This window comes from Eschrichtius robustus, chromosome 11 (genome assembly GCF_028021215.1).
Source record: "Eschrichtius robustus isolate mEscRob2 chromosome 11, mEscRob2.pri, whole genome shotgun sequence".
Classification (NCBI taxonomy): domain Eukaryota; kingdom Metazoa; phylum Chordata; class Mammalia; order Artiodactyla; family Eschrichtiidae; genus Eschrichtius; species Eschrichtius robustus.
This window is the reverse complement of record NC_090834.1, coordinates 109032393-109047028: the sequence shown is the minus strand read 5'-3', so window position 1 is coordinate 109047028 and position 14636 is coordinate 109032393. Positions and strand designations below refer to the sequence as shown.

At 63.2% G+C, this 14636-nt stretch overlaps 3 protein-coding genes across 5 annotated transcripts; 1 reads left to right on the top strand and 2 right to left on the bottom strand.

Moving 5' to 3' along the window:
* The first annotated feature begins 294 nt into the window (after nucleotides 1-294).
* On the top strand, nucleotides 295-2522 carry PTPRCAP (protein tyrosine phosphatase receptor type C associated protein). Its single transcript, XM_068555516.1, has 2 exons — nucleotides 295-328; nucleotides 1691-2522. The coding sequence occupies exons 1-2, from the start codon at nucleotides 326-328 to the stop codon at nucleotides 2303-2305; spliced, it is 618 nt and encodes a 205-aa protein (XP_068411617.1). The 5' UTR covers nucleotides 295-325; the 3' UTR covers nucleotides 2306-2522.
* Nucleotides 2523-2649: 127 nt separating this feature from the next.
* On the bottom strand, nucleotides 2650-8325 carry RPS6KB2 (ribosomal protein S6 kinase B2). Of its 3 annotated transcripts, none has more exons than XM_068555513.1 (15): nucleotides 8154-8325; nucleotides 7745-7959; nucleotides 7528-7648; nucleotides 7112-7180; nucleotides 6441-6588; nucleotides 5294-5351; nucleotides 5074-5174; nucleotides 4905-4995; nucleotides 4730-4820; nucleotides 4505-4612; nucleotides 3898-3960; nucleotides 3677-3754; nucleotides 3486-3593; nucleotides 3274-3386; nucleotides 2650-3073 (listed from the first exon to the last, which is right to left on the bottom strand). In XM_068555513.1, the coding sequence occupies exons 1-15, from the start codon at nucleotides 8229-8231 to the stop codon at nucleotides 2881-2883; spliced, it is 1635 nt and encodes a 544-aa protein (XP_068411614.1). In that variant the 5' UTR covers nucleotides 8232-8325; the 3' UTR covers nucleotides 2650-2880. The 3 variants fall into 3 exon arrangements, with proteins under 3 accessions (XP_068411614.1, XP_068411615.1, XP_068411616.1); XM_068555514.1 differs by having other exon boundaries at nucleotides 7745-7785; nucleotides 8154-8324; XM_068555515.1 differs by having other exon boundaries at nucleotides 3486-3590; nucleotides 7745-7785; nucleotides 8154-8324.
* Nucleotides 8326-10353: 2028 nt separating this feature from the next.
* On the bottom strand, nucleotides 10354-14636 carry CARNS1 (carnosine synthase 1). The gene is made up of 6 exons (XM_068556757.1): nucleotides 14149-14636; nucleotides 13742-13916; nucleotides 13571-13656; nucleotides 12601-12832; nucleotides 12227-12507; nucleotides 10354-11580 (listed from the first exon to the last, which is right to left on the bottom strand). Exons 1-6 carry the CDS (start codon nucleotides 14629-14631, stop codon nucleotides 10354-10356), a joined length of 2484 nt encoding a protein of 827 aa, XP_068412858.1. The 5' UTR covers nucleotides 14632-14636.

Sequence of the window (14636 nt, the reverse complement as noted above, 5' to 3'; positions counted from 1 at the left end):
TAAAGAATTATTTTAAAAAATAATAATAATAAATAAATAAATGTGGGAAAGTTCTGGGGGACCGTGAGCATCCCCCGCCCCGCCCCCCATAGCCCCAGCCTGGCCCGGGGAGAGGCCGGTGAGGATCTGGTGTGGATCAAGGTGGTTCTGAGAGGGGTGGGGGCGGCGACGAGGGTCCTGTCGCAGGGAGGGCTGAGCGGGGTGTCGTGGGCAGGAAGCGGAAGCGCCGAGTTAACCCCAGGTGCGTCGAGAGCGCAAGCTCATTTCTAGCTCCACACGGCCAGGGCTGGAGGTGGGCGCCCGGCGCTGGGAGGCCAGCAGACCGATGGTGAGCATGGAGCCTGCTGGGTCCTTGGGGTGGGGGCCACAGGAGGTCAGGGCTGGAATGTCTAGGCCCCGGGAGCTAAGGAAGGACCCCCCGTGGGCCCGGGGGCAGGAGCAGCTGGGCAGGGGGCAGAGGCTGGGCCTTCCTCTCACCTCACGTCAGACCTGGGCCTCCCTCAAGATTCAGGGGGTGGCCCCCCAGTGCCCCACTCCGTGCCCGACCCCCCTTCAAGACCCCCAGGCGGACTCTTACCTACTCTGCTCGGGAGCTGGGGCTCGGCACAGCCTCTACTCGCATCCCTGGAGCCTGGGCAGGCGGTGTGGGGTGGGGGAAGGCACAGCCTCTACTCGCATCCCTGGAGCCTGGGCAGACGGTGTGGGGTGGGGAAGGCACAGCCTCTACTCGAGTCCCTGGAGCCTGGGCAGACGGTGTGGGGTGGGGGAAGGCACAGCCTCTACTCGCGTCCCTGGAGCCTGGGCAGACAGTGTGGGGTGGGGGAAGGCTTGCTTGCATCTCGGCACCCCTCCCCCTGCACACCCCCCCCACCTGCCTTGTTCCGACCGCAGGCTTCCTCTGGCAGCTGCACCCGCCTCCCGCAGCCCCTGGCCCTGCGAGGCCCGAGGCCCCAGGGACGGAGAGTTGAACGGAAATGCTGCAGGAAACGCTGCAGCTGGGGCAGTCCCCGTGGCTGGGAGGGAGGTAAAGGGGTCTCAGTGACCCCCATCCTGGGACCTGGCCAAATGGAGGCTACACGGTTGCCTCGGGCTCGGTCCCCCCATCCTGGGCCTCAGGAAGAGCCAGCTCCAACACCAGCCTTGCAGGTGCCTTCCTTCCCTTCCATCCCCTCCTCCCGGGGGCAGAGTCTTTACAGATATTTCTTGAGCACCTACTCTGCGCTAGAAATTGTTTAGGTGCTGAAGGCAAAAAGATCCCCGTCTTCCTGGGGGGAAGATAAAAGAATAAGCATACTAAACAGGCAGAGTTATCTCCTGTGTCGGGGAGGGGGTAGGAGGGTAAAGCAGGGCTGGGCGGCGGGGATGAGTGTCAGGGTAGTAATCCAGGCCAGCTTAGGCCGCGCTGAGGTGCCTTGAGCCAGGGTGAGCAGGGAGCCCTGTGGCTCTCGGGGGGGATGGAGCATTCCAGACAGAAGGAACAGCCGGTGCACAGGCCCCAGGCAGGAGCCGGCTTAACGCGGTGCAGTGGGAGAGAGGGAGGCGAGAGGGAGGAGGACGCATCACTGGTGGCCATCACAGAGCCAGGAGAGGCCTTACTGACTAAGGACTTGGGCTTTTCTGCTTGACTGTCCCCGTCTTACCCAAGAGGCAACCAACCCCAGGCAGTGAGCCCCTTCCTGTCTCCCCACAGGACCTGCCCTGCGTCCTAGGGCTCTGGGCACTGCTGGCCCTGCCAGGGGTCCTGGGCTCAGGCAGCGGTGCCAAGGACAGCCCGGGCTCCAGCTCCTCGGTCACTGTTGTCCTGCTGCTGCTGCTGCTGCTGCTGCTGGCCGCTGGCCTGGCGCTGGCCTGGCGCCGCCTGAGCCGGGACTCGGGGGGCTACTACCACCCGGCCCGCCTGGGCGCCGCGCTGTGGGGCCGCACTCGCCGCCTGCTCTGGGCCAGCCCGCCAGGCCGCTGGCTCCGGGCTGAGCTGGGGTCGCCAGAGGAGGACCCGGAGCGGCAGGAGGACGAGCAGGACGCGGAAGATGACTACGACCTGGGTGGTGGCCACGGGGAGCGTGAACCCCAGGAAGGGGCGCAGCGTGGAGAGGGGCCCAGCCCACAGCAGGCCCCAGAGCCGGCCGAGGAAGCCTATGACGAGGACGCCGAAGGGGGCCTGGGCCTCGGCTCCCAGGGGCCGGTGGGCTCAAGGGGCAGCGCCGAGGCCCTGCTGAGTGACCTGCATGCCTTCGCTGGCAGCGCGGCCTGGGACGACAGCAGTAGGGCAGCTGGGGGCCAGGGCCTCCACGTCACCGCACTGTAGGAGCCAGCCCTGGTGCCACATCCCAGCCACTGCGCCTCTGCTTCCCGAGCTGCCATGGCTGGACACAGCCTGCCCTGGGCTCATGTCACCCACACCCCCGCTTGGAGAGCCTCAGACAGTCACTCCCCGCCACGAGTTCTAGTCCCCAAGTCTGTGTATCCCTGGCCCCTCCAGGAAGGCCATCCGTCCCCAGGGTCACTGGGCAGCCATCTGAAATAAAACCCCTCCGGCCCCGCCGTTCTGTGGTCCTGTCACGGCCCCTCCCATCCCTTAGCAGGGATTCCTCCCGGCACGACCCCACCCGCCCCTGCCCCAGAAGTCCAAAGGAGAAGCCAGGTCAGAGCCATGATTGAATACTTTAATAATCCAAGGGCACAGCTCAACTGCGGGAGGCCAGGGGGGCAGCCCCCCTCGACTGGCAGCCGTAGTCTGCAGTCCTTCGTGTTCATGATTCAGGGGCACGGCCGCCCCCAGCAGAGACACACTCACGCGCACTCGCTCCTGTACCCCTAGGCACAGCCCCAGGTCTCTGGAACTGGCCCGGGGTCCCGCTGCCCTCATCTCCACCCACCCTCTTAGCGCCCGGGGCGCCCACGGCCTTTCTTGGACTTCTTGGTCCCTGAGGGGGGTCGGATGGGGAGGGGGGCAGTGCTCGAGGGCGGTGGTGGTGGCAGCGGCGGCAGCAGGAGAGGGGGTAGAGGGGGCTCCGGGGGCTCTGGTGGGCCGGGGCTGGGCCGGAATCCCTCAAAGGGCGAGAACTTCAGGGGGCTGCAGGGGAAACCAAGGCAGAGTCAGCATTTACTGGCACGGGGCCAGGATGCAGTCAAGTGCCCACCCAGGCAGCCCCTGCCATAGAGGTCCCCATGGTAGACAGAGAAACAGAGGCTGAAGCTGGTTCAGAGACGGCCAAGGCAGCCCTGGGGTTGACGGCAGAGCCAAAGCTAGAACGGGCCCCCACCCCACGGTACCTGATGGGGGTCCAGGGGCTGCTGTTGAGGCGCCTGGGGGAGCGCAGCTTGGGCTGGAAGGAGAAGCCCTCCTTGATGCTGTCCAGGACGGAGGGCGCCACGTACGTGAAGCCCTAGGGGGCAGAGGCGGGGCCAGGCGATGCTCAGGGTCCACCGCTCCTTGGCCACACCCCTGCCCGTGTCCCCCTAACCCTCAGGCCCCCAGACCTCACCAGGAAGGCCTGGTTGGCGCTCTCACTGAGGGCCGTGTCGTCTGGACTGTCCACCGGCGTCTGCCTCGTGAAGTGGGAGTCAAACTGGCTCACGTCCTCCTCCGACTGCTGTGGGCACCCCGGGGGGAGAGTCAGGGGTGTCCAGGACAGGGCCCTCCACCCGCCCCCAGGCCAGTGGGACCTCCACTCACCAGGGAGGGCCGGAGAGGGGGGTCCACGCGGCGGGCCAGGAGGTCGTCCCAATTAACGTGCCGGAAGAAGGGGTGCCTCTGTGGGCAGAGTGCCCCCAAACGTGCCAACATTTCACCCTCCGTGGCTCCCTCAGAGACTCTCCCTGCCCTAGAGCCCTGCCCCCTGCACCCAGACACCCTTGGGGTCTCAGCCCTGCCCCTCGTAATGGTCCCAGACCCACCTGCACATCAGCGGCGTCCCCGGGGCCACCCCCGATACGTTGGCTGGGATTCCGCTTCAGAAACTGCAGGACAAGGGCAGGGGGTGAGGGTCTCAGGCAGAGGTACCAATTGTTTCCGAGTGGCCCCAGGAGGTGGGGAAAGGTGAGAAAGGGGTCGTGGCTCGCGGTGGGGGCCCTGGAGTGTGGTCTCCACCTACTGACACCCTCAGGATTTCCAAGGTTTGGTGCCATGGCCCCTTCTCCACAAAGCCTTTGCTGGCATCACCCCAGGGCACATTCGTGGGGATCCAACTCACAATCTGGGTGGGGTGCCTCGCCTCCCACTTTGATCCCCAGTGACCGACTTTTTGAGGAGAGCGGCCAGTGCGTGGCGCAGGTCTCGCTGATGAGGACTCGGACTGGGGACCTGTCCACGGTCGGCAGCCGGTCTGCGTCAGAGCTGACGTCTCACGCCTCGCAGCCGGTGCTCCTCATCCCAAAGGCACATCGTACAGGTGGGGGAAGGGGACAGGGGAGCTCCAGCAGCCCTGGCCCAGGGAGACTCAGGAGCCCATGTGGGGCCTGGGAGAAGAGACGGGGGCCAGACCAAGGGCAGGAGGGAGCCCACCTTCTTGACGAGGTCCCGGGCATCCGGGGTGAGGTAGGCGGGCAGCTCCAGCTTCCCTCTGATGATCTTGTCCATGGTTTTCTTCCGGTTCTCTGCAGTGAAGGGTGGCTGGAGAAGGCAGAGGGTGAGAGGAGCCTTGCGGGCCTCCCACTGGGCCCGCCCCTGCCCCGGGAGGGGGCCCTCCTCCCGCCCCCATGCCCACCCTCCCGAGGAGGCTGGACTTGCCGATCCAGTGAGCATGTCGTACATCAGGGCCCCCAAGCTCCACCAGTCCACCGCCCGGTTGTGGCCACTGCGCACCAGAATCTCAGGGGCCCTGGGGGCCAGGTGGAACCATCAGTCAGGCCGAGCCCTGCCTGGCTGTCCGCCCGACCCCTGGGCCCAGCCGGCTGCCGCTTACATGTACTCGATGGTGCCGCAGAAGGTGTGGGTGACGGCACCCTCGTGAATCGACTCCTTGCAGAGGCCGAAGTCCGTCAGTTTGATGTGACCTGAGGAAGAATGTTAGGGTGGGTCGGTCAGGACCCCAGGCCACCCCACAGGGCTCAGCCCTCCCCACACATGCGCACCCTGGCTGTTGAGCATGATGTTCTCAGGTTTGAGATCCCGGTAGATGATGCCTTGGGAGTGGAGATGGCCCAGGGCCAGTGTGATCTCTGACAGGTAGAAACTGCAGAGACAGGACAGGGTGAAGGCAAGGGCGGGGGGTGGGGGGGGGCGGTGGAGCCAGGCCCTGGCGGGGAGGGGTCCCTGGACCCCCTCAGGAGAGAGGCTGGAGGTAACACCCACCAGGCCGTGTCTTCCAGGAAGATGCCCTCTCGCTCCAGATGTGTGAAGAGCTCGCCGCCTGCGACACAAACATGTCAGCAGCTGTGTGCTGGGACCAAGCTCTTCTGCTCGCCGAGCCTTGGTTTCTTCTCGGGGAGAGTGGGGCTCGTAATTCCCGCCCTACCTGCCTCCCAGAGCTGCCGTGGGGACTCAATTCAATTCAGCAAACGTCTACCGACGCCTGCTCGGTGCCTGGCCCTGTGCTGGGTGAAGCTGGGGACAGAGATGAAGAGACCCAGCCACTGCCCGCAGGACGCTCAGTCTAATGGGGAGACAGACACGCACACAGCTGCTCCAATATGCCAGACTGAGGCAACGGCTCTGAGAGCCTAACCCAAAAAACTTCACAGAGGAGACAGGAGGACACAATTAACCCCAACGTGAGGGGACAGAGAAAGTCCCTGGCAGCGGTGAGACTTAAAGGGGATGCAGAGATGGAGCGCAGGAAATGAAGCTCCCAGGGCTCATCGGGACAGATGGGGTCAGTGGGAAAAGCAGGCCCGGATCGCTTCGTGGCGAGTAGGGGACACCAGGCCACGGAGGCCAGGCTTGATCCGGGCAGTTGCAGGGAGCCATGGAATTCTGAGTAGGAGTGTTGGGGGCAATCCCGTGCTCTGAGACGATGACCCTGGAAGTTGGTGGAGGAGACACTAGGAAGAGGGTGAGCTGGAGGCTTCGAGGCCAGTTAAGAAACAACTGTGACACCTCCCCTCCACCCAAGAGAGTAGAGAGGATAGAGGACACTGCAGAGAATGAACCACCTGGATTGGGATCTGACTGGACGCAGGGCACACAGGAGAGAGGACCAGGACATGAAGGGCTACTGGAAATGGACAAAACAACCCTCTGGATATCTATACAAACTCCCACCATTCCCATCCTCCCCCAACACCGGTGAGGGATACAAGAGGCACTGGACAGACGTTTGCTGAATGAATGAATGAATGAATGAATGAATGAATGAATGAATGAACAAACGGACAGAGGGATGGATGAGGTGGGGCCCCCCCTGGCCATTCTACATACCACATCTCTCCCAGCTCCCCCCAGAGCTCCCTGTGCTGGTTCCCTGGCCTTGCCCACATCCCGGATGGGCCCGCACTCATACCACTGAGGCACTCCAGGATGAGGTAGAGTTTGCCGCCAGTCTGGAAGGCATAGGCCAGTTCCACAATGAAGGGGTGCTTCACTGACTCTAGAATGTTCCGCTCAGCCCGCGTGTGCGCCGTGTCCTTGGCGTTGCGCACAATTTTGGCCTGCAGAGGCAGGGATCGGTTAGAAGGTGGGCCCCCAGGACTCCCTCAGTCCCTCCAGCCATTCTCTATCACCCCATTGTATTTCTCCATAATTCTTCGGCTATCAGCAACCATCCTTTCCAGGGACTGGTTTATCCTAGTAGCATGGTGTTTCTCGCCTCCGCACTCATGACATTTGGGGCAGATAATTCTTTGCTGTGGGGGGCTGTCTTTTGCATTGTAAGACCTTTAGCAGAATCCCTGGGCTCGACCCACTGGATGCCTGTGGCAGCCCCTCTCTACTCGTGACTCAGAAATGTACACCGACATTGCCAACATTGCCAGACGTTGCCTGGGAGGCAATACTGCCCATGGTTGAGAATTACTGCAAAACAATATAATTGCTACTGACAATAAACAATTAAGTGCCCAAGATAGTGACCATCTCCTCCACCACGTTCACTGCTGTCTCCCAAAGGCCGGTGTAGTACATTGGGAATGGCAGCCACTGGGTGAGGATCTGTCGGCTGAACAAATGACTCACCTTCCTCAGGACTTTCATGGCATATATTCTGCCCACATTGGTGCCCTGCACCTTTCGCACCTGGAACACCTGCAGGGCAGGGGAGACAGGATCAACCTCCCTCTCCATATCCTATCTTCAAAAAGCCCTACCCTGAAGCTCTGGCACTGGAACCAAGAGGCCCACCCAAGAGTGGGGCGGTAAAGATTTCAAGTCCGATTCTAAGAGGATTTACAAGTCGAACTTTTTTTTCTTTTAACTTTTTGGCGGCGCGGCATGTGCGATCTTAGTTCCCCGACCAGGGATCGAATCCCCGCCCCCTGCATTGGAAGCACTGGACCGCCACAGAAGTCTCTATAAGTCTAATTTGTTTTGAGACCCTTTGGTGCAGCAAGACTGAGGCTGTGAGGCCAGTGAGGAAGGAGGAGGGCCGGTACCTTGCCATAGTTCCCCTTGCCCAGCACACGCAGCAGCTCAAAGCAGTGGGGCCCGATGCGCTCAGGGCCCGGGTTCACACTGCTCTCAGTCAGCTCCACCTCCTCATAGTGTCCCACAGGCCTGTGGACACAAGAAGTTAATGGGCGCAAGCTCCAGTGCTCCTCAGGTCCCCTTCCCCAGCCCATTCCCTCCTCCCCCAACACGACCCTCACTCACTCCAGGCCAGCCGCCCTCAACTCGGCAAGGGGACACACGTCCTGTGAGAAACCGAGGGGTAAGAGGCAAGGGAGGTGCCAGGCTCCCTCCCCGCAAGCTGGACTGCTTGGCCCAGGCGTGCAGATGGTGAGGAACGGGAGCTGGCAGGCGATGGGCCAGGACTGGGGAGGAGAGGCGAGGGCAGGAAAGGGAGACGCAGGGGAAGGGCTGGGGGCCTGCAAGACAGGTGGGGGTGAAGGTAGGGTCAGAGCCTAATAGTGGCCGGGATCTTAGACCGGGGTCTGCAGGAGAGGAGCCCACTCTGGGGGCAGGGGGGTGGCGGCGGGCGCACGGGCCATCCCACCGCCTGGATGATGGGATCGAGCCGGGATCGAGCCGGGATCGAGCCGCGCCCGGGCGGACCACTCACCGCGGGGCTGAACTCTGGCTCGCCCTCGCCCTCGCTGCCTTCCTCCGTCTCCAGGTCCAGGTCAAACACCGCCGCCATGGCTGCGCCGGGCCCCCGGGCCCCCAGGCGCTCACCCAGCCGCGCTCTGACGGACAGGCCGGCCCGGGCCTTACGTCATCACTCCGCGACGGCGGCCTCGCGCACCGGTAACGCAAGAGGCTGCCCCTCCCGCGAGCCGGCGGCGAGAAAAGTTGGCGTCCGTCACAAGGCATCTCGGGAATGGTAGTTCCTGAGTGCAGGGGTGCTAAAGCCCGCCGAACCTTCTTCCGCGGGCCCCTCAGTCTTCCCAGCACAGCTTCCCCCGGGGCGGCACAGGACAAGGGCCTCCTGGAAGCCGACCATTTTGGTTCTGGGGCGACTTTGACTTTGGACGGGGCAGAGTCCAAGTGCATGCAGGTGTGAGTGTAAATGCAATTCCCAGCCCCGTTGGAGCCCTACGCTGCCAGGTTGGGTGGTGGCGAGAGGCGGGTCGAGTATATCTCTCTGTTCGCCTCTGAAAGGGAGCCGGCTGCTGCATCACGGTCTCTAACGTGCCTCCCGTTCGAGGACCCGCCAAGTCAGCATTTACTGCTCCGTGCTCAGCTCACTGCTGGGCTTTGTTGCCAGATTCCTGCCGGAAAGGGTTTGAGTCTCACTGATCCACCCGTAATTATGGGCTTGTGCTGTGCGTCAGACACACGAACTTGTGTTTGGTGACACTACAATAATGAACACACCAAACCTAGTCTGTGAGTTTAGATTTGGGGATGGATTCTTGTTGGATGGGACTCTGGGAGTGTGAACTGGGCCAGACCAGGCCTTGGATGAGTTCTGATTTTTGGAAGCTGTCTGGGTGTGCATTCCAGTTGGACAGGGGAGGCTAGATATGAGCTCAAATGGACAGAATTCAGGGTCTCCAGGCTGGAGGAGGGTTATCTGGTTGGGTGTGGCCCTCGTTGTAATTCCACCCTTGGGTTTGGGTCCTGGTGTAGGTGCCCCTGGCAGGCCCCTCGCCAAAGGTCAACCCAGAGGCCTGGTCAGTGTGGCGGTTTATCCTTAGCTCTAGACGCTATGGGTATCCCCTAACTACCTCTCCCTCCCCCTTCCCCATCCCCTGTCTACCTGAGCTTGAGAAGTGTTGGCCAAGTCGCAAGAACCTATCCCAGACTCTGCACATTTCACTAGCCCATAAGCCTTTATTTGGAGAGGGACGCTTATGGAGCTGTCCACAGCTTCTGTGCAGCACAGAGGCAGAGTTCTTAAAGCAGCCTCCCCTGAATGAGGAAGGGAGTGTAGAGTCTCCTCTGCCAATGCTAGTTAGGTGTGCCTGAGGCCAAAGCACCAAAGCTTGGTGGATAAGGTGCATAGTGCACGGGAGGGGTGTTCACATGTCTCAGGGCCACGTATAGGAGGTGAGTGGGGCCTGGAAGCTGAGTGGGCAGGTACAACTTAGTAAAAGCAGAAACCTGGACCTTGCATCTTGTCCCTCGACTCTTCATCCACTGTGGTATGACATCGAGGCAGTGGCTTTTCCTCTCTGAGCCCGTTTCCTTTTCTGTAGAATGGGGCAATAGTGTCTGCCTGGAGGGGAGATGGTTACTGCTGACCCCAGGTCACCTGCTTCTACTGCTCAGGCCAAATGAGGCAGGTGGGGCACTGCCAAACATTGTCAGCAGGCTCCAGAACTATCTAGAATTTGTTAAATGAGGGGGTGAGAGTAGGAGGACGAGGGGTTTAGTCTCAGGTTTTCTTGGGATTTGTCCAAAGCCAGAGGCCAGGTTCTCTCCTGTAGGCAGCAGGAAGAGACAGACCTGGAGGGGTGGGAAGGATGGGCTGGGTTTGGGCCCACTCGCACTAACCTGGGGGCGGGGTGTGTGTGTGTGTGTGTGTGCAGCTGTTGTTGCTTCTCCATGACTAGAGTCCTGGGAAGCTATGGGCTGGACTGGGGCCTTCGGGAGGGCAAGCAGCCCACCAGCTACTTCTTTTGTGGCCCCTCAAGTCCAGGAGGCCGTGGTGTCAAAATAGCCCTGCCGCTCTGGAACAGACCTGGGGCCTTGGAGGGGACCAGACCTCTCCAACGGTTGGGGCAGGGCCATGGGAAGAGAACCAGGGAGAGCACCAGGAAGCAGAGAGCACCACCGCGTCCCCTCCAGCACTTTGCCCCTGCCCTCTGGCCCCAGCACTATTTGAAGTGGGACAAGAAGTAGGCAACGGGGTAGTGGGGCCCGTCGATGCCCAGGCCCTGGCAGAGGCCCAACAGGCGGAGACGGGCCTCGGCCGGGCTGGGCCCAGCACAGGCCACACTGCAGTAGGGCTCCTCGTATTCTCCAGGCACCAGGGCCTCCTCCAGCAGATTGAGACGCAGCAGGCCCTGGTCGTGAAGAGCCTGCAGGGTCTCGCGGCTGGCGGTGGAACTCAGCGCCTGCAGGTGCTGGGACACCAGGCACATGACACCCACCAGGTGGCCACGGGCGCGTGGGTGGGCAGGCAAGGCAGGCCGCAGGCCGCAGGCCACCATAGCAGCAGCGAGCAGCAGGTCCACACCATAAAGCTCCTGGATCCAGTCTCGCAGGTAGAAGCCACCCATGCGGGGGTTGATCTCGATGAGCCGCGGCCCAGCCCTAGTCAGCTTGAGCTCCACGTTGAAGACCCCATCCAGCAGCCCGCAGCCCAGGCAACAGCGGAAGGCTGCCTGCACCAGCTGTGCCTCCTGCTCCGGTGCCAGCCCAGTGGGCATGCAGGCCGCCGTCTCAGTGAAGCCAGGCAGCCGTGTGGGGCCATTGTCGGAGACGAAGGCAGCCAGCAGTCTCCCCCCAAACAACACCAGATCCACGTCGTGTTCGGTGCCCTCGATGAACTCCATCAGCAGCATGGCATTGCCCCAGCCCAGCCCGATGCCGGGGTGGTCGGCCTCGCCCTGCAGGTCTCGGGAGATCCGGGAAAAGTGCTCATGGCACTGCGACGCATCCTCCACCAGCCGTACACCCACTGCACCCGCCCCAAACTCCAGCTTCATGACACCTGGCAGGGGCACCTGGCGGACAGCACTGTCCACGTCGGCCTCGCTCTCCAGTGGGCAGCAGGGCACAGCATAGAGGGAGGGTGCGGGCCAGGGTGGGCCATGGCGGCACAACAAGTGCAGCTGGGTGTGGCTCTTCTGCTTAGCCAGGTGCATGGCGGCTGGCGGGTTGCAGGGCAGACCCAGCTCCTGGCAGAGCAAGGCCGTGAGCACCAGGCAGTCATCCCAGTAGGAAAAGCAGCCGTCTAGCTGCAGGCCGCGTGCCCGCACCAGCTCCGCCAGCACCCGTGCGTTCTCCTCATCCCTCCGGTGCTCTGTTATATCGAAGTGGATGAAGGTCTGCACCAGCTGGGACGCAAAGTGGTTGGGGTCCGACTCCACCAGGTGCAGCTGCAGAAACCACAGGGCGGCAACACACCGAGATCAGCTTGTGCTGGGCGCTGGGCAATAGGATGGGGCCTAGAACATGGTCCTGGCCCTCGGGGGAGACAGCTTCACCAGTGCTACGCGCTCAAAACATATTTGTTGATGATTGAGTAGAAGGTACAGAGGTGGGACACCTAATCCAGCCAAGAGGGTAGGGAAGGCAACCTAGAGGAGGCAGTGCTTAAGCTGGGAGCTGAGTAAGGTTTAGCCAGAGGAAAGATGGCTGCAGGAGGGGGTGTGTCATCTAGATGGGAGGGGTGGCAGAGAGGGCTGGTGGACTCTTTCCCACTGTCAGGCTCAGTCTGGCCAGGGTTTGTAGGGAACCACCAGGGTTCGTAGGGAAACCACCAGGGTTAGGGCTTGGGACTGCTGGTCTGGTGTCCCGAGTGGCCTTTTACTCCTAGCAGGGACAAAATTCAGCTAGGGGGCGGGAAAAAGTTGAGACTCCTAACCTGGACGGGGAACCCCTACGCTTGGGCTCTAGGCCCCCGGCTAGATCGCCCCGCGCAGGCCCCGCCCCAAGGCCAACACCGCCCCTGGCCCCGCCCCGGGCCCTGCCTCCACCACTCAGGCCGGAACTTTGAGCCCCGCCCCGCGCCACCCCGCCCACCTTGAGCCCGTAGTCGCGCGCCGCCTCCCACACGAATTTCTTGCTGACACGGCCCGCGCCGAGCACCAGCAGCTGCTTCCCCTCCATGAGGTAGCGGGCCGAGCGCCGCAGCATCGTCTCCACCAGCGGCGCGGCCGCCGCCTCCTCGGCCGCCAGCCCCGGGCGCGGCGCGGCCCACAGCCCTTCGAGCGCGCCGCACGCCTCCAGACACAGGCCTCCGTTCAGCTCCAGGGCCACGGGGGTCAGCGCGCGGCCGGCCACTGACAGGGCGAAGTCCACCCCTGGGCCGGGCAGGGGGCGCGGGCTGAGTGCGGGCCGCCTTCGGGCCTCGGGCCCCCCTCCTCCCGTCCCCGTCCCGGGCGGCCCGCACTCACCGAGGAAGTCAGTGCGGACCTGGCGCCCGCCGCGCTGCTCAGCGCTCAGGCCGGCCTCCAGGGTCAGCACGGCGGCTAGCGCGGCCTCGGCCGCCGCCTTGACGCGCTGCCGCACGACTGCCACCTGCGAGGCCTCACCCAGGCCGCACTGGGCCAGCGCCGCCTCCAGCGTCCGTGGCAAGGAGCTCTGGTGCCGCAGAGGCCGGTCCCCACGGCCCACGCTGCACACCACCTGGGCAAGGTGAGGCTCAGGGGGCCGGTCCAGGAGGAGTCCGCCCGGGACTATCCCCGGCCCCAGCACACCTTCCCCTATGCCACGATCCAGGCCACACCCCTCACTGGACATTCAAGTCCTGTGCTCCAATGTGACTTACGCTGCACAAACCACCTTCCCTGCCACTGCTCGTCTGGTCCCCCTGGGGGGACTCTACCCAGGCTTCCAGGCCCAGCTGGGGTCTCTGCTGCCTAAGGGCTCTAAGCATGCTTGCTCCTACTCACTACAGCCCTGGGGGCCTGTTCCACCCTGGTGGGCTTAGCCCTAGAGCTCCCTGAGGGCAAGGTTGAGTCTCTCCCTCTCAGCTTGGCCCAGAGCTGTGTACCTAGGAGGGTCCCTAAGCCTCCCTCCTAAAGGGCTCCAGGCCGTGGAGGTTTGTCAGGGACCCTGGGTCAGCCTCTTCTGTGGGGAAGAGCTCCCTGGGAAGAGGTTTCAGCCCTGGGCCCCTGGTACCCAGAATGGGATACCAGGTAGGGCTCCGGATGTGGGAGGAGCACAGGAAGGGTTGGAGAGGAGGGAAAGTGTCAGACCCAGGAGTCCTCCCAGAGGCAACCAAAATCCTCCGCCCCCACCCCCGCCCCCGCCCCCGCCCCGCAAGATTTGTGTCCTCTCTCTGCCCAGGGGTCCTCATCAGTTCAGTGGAACTGGGCTGGGGTGTGGCAGCAGGGGCATGACCTGAACCTGAGCCATGCTCACCTTGCTCAGCAGGGGCCTGTCACCCTGTGTCCGACAGACCACAGCACAGATACGCAGAGCCAGCTCAGGGCCAGGCGGGGGGCTGCCTGGGGGAAGACGGTGAGGCCTGAGCACAGAGCGGCCAGGAGGCCAAGCCAGGCTCCACCTCTGGCTGGCACAGGTGGCTCTCACCTGGGAAGGGCAGCCGGGCAGGTGGGCATACAGCCTCCACCAGGACACTCTCCTCCTCCTCCAGTTTCTCCAGCAGTGCCAGCACTGTGTCCACCACTGGGCCCAGCTCAGCTCGGGGGTACAGACGCATTGCCTGCCGCCCCCTCCAGCGCCAGCCGCTGAGCTTCACGGCTACCTGCAACAGGCAGGGGAAGGGGGCCTCCTCACCACCCCACGGACCTGCAGGGTGGGACGCTCATACCACAGGAGCTAATGAGTAAACTGAGGTAAGAAGGCAGGGGATTACCACAGAGATGGGGCAGTGGTAGGGCTCAAAGTTGGGGACCGCTTCCCAGCAGGACCCGGTAACCCTCCACGGGTCCCCTCCTGCTGGCCTCTGCACATCCTCGGGGGCAGGAGCCCGTTACCTGCAGGGCATCACCCAGGGCCTCGGAGTGCAGAAAAGCCCCTACTTCCTCCTTCACCAGTGTCTCCTGGCCCTCTTTGCCATTCAGCTCCACCAGCCGTAGTCCCGGGCTGGCATCCCCTCCCCGCAGCAGTGCCGGCGGCTTGTAGGTGAAAGCCAAGGTAGCTGGTACAACCACGTCACCCTGCTGAGCTAGCAGTCGCCTCGTCAGCAGCCGGTCCTCCAGCAGCCGGGCCAGCTCGGCTGAGGCTCCTGTGGGGCAGGTCAGGTCGCGAGCGAGCTCAGCTGCCTCTCGACCCCAGCCAGGCCCCAGCCCCAGGCCCGCCAGGAAGTAGGTGGCGCGGCGAGGGGGGACAAAATCATCCAGGAATGTCAGGCCCCCCGGGTGGAAGCTCACGGCCTTGGAGACCAGCAGGGCTGCCTCGCCCGGCTGCCCTGGTGCTGGCACCTTTGTCAGCCAAGCAGGGGACAGGCAAAGGAGCATGTTTC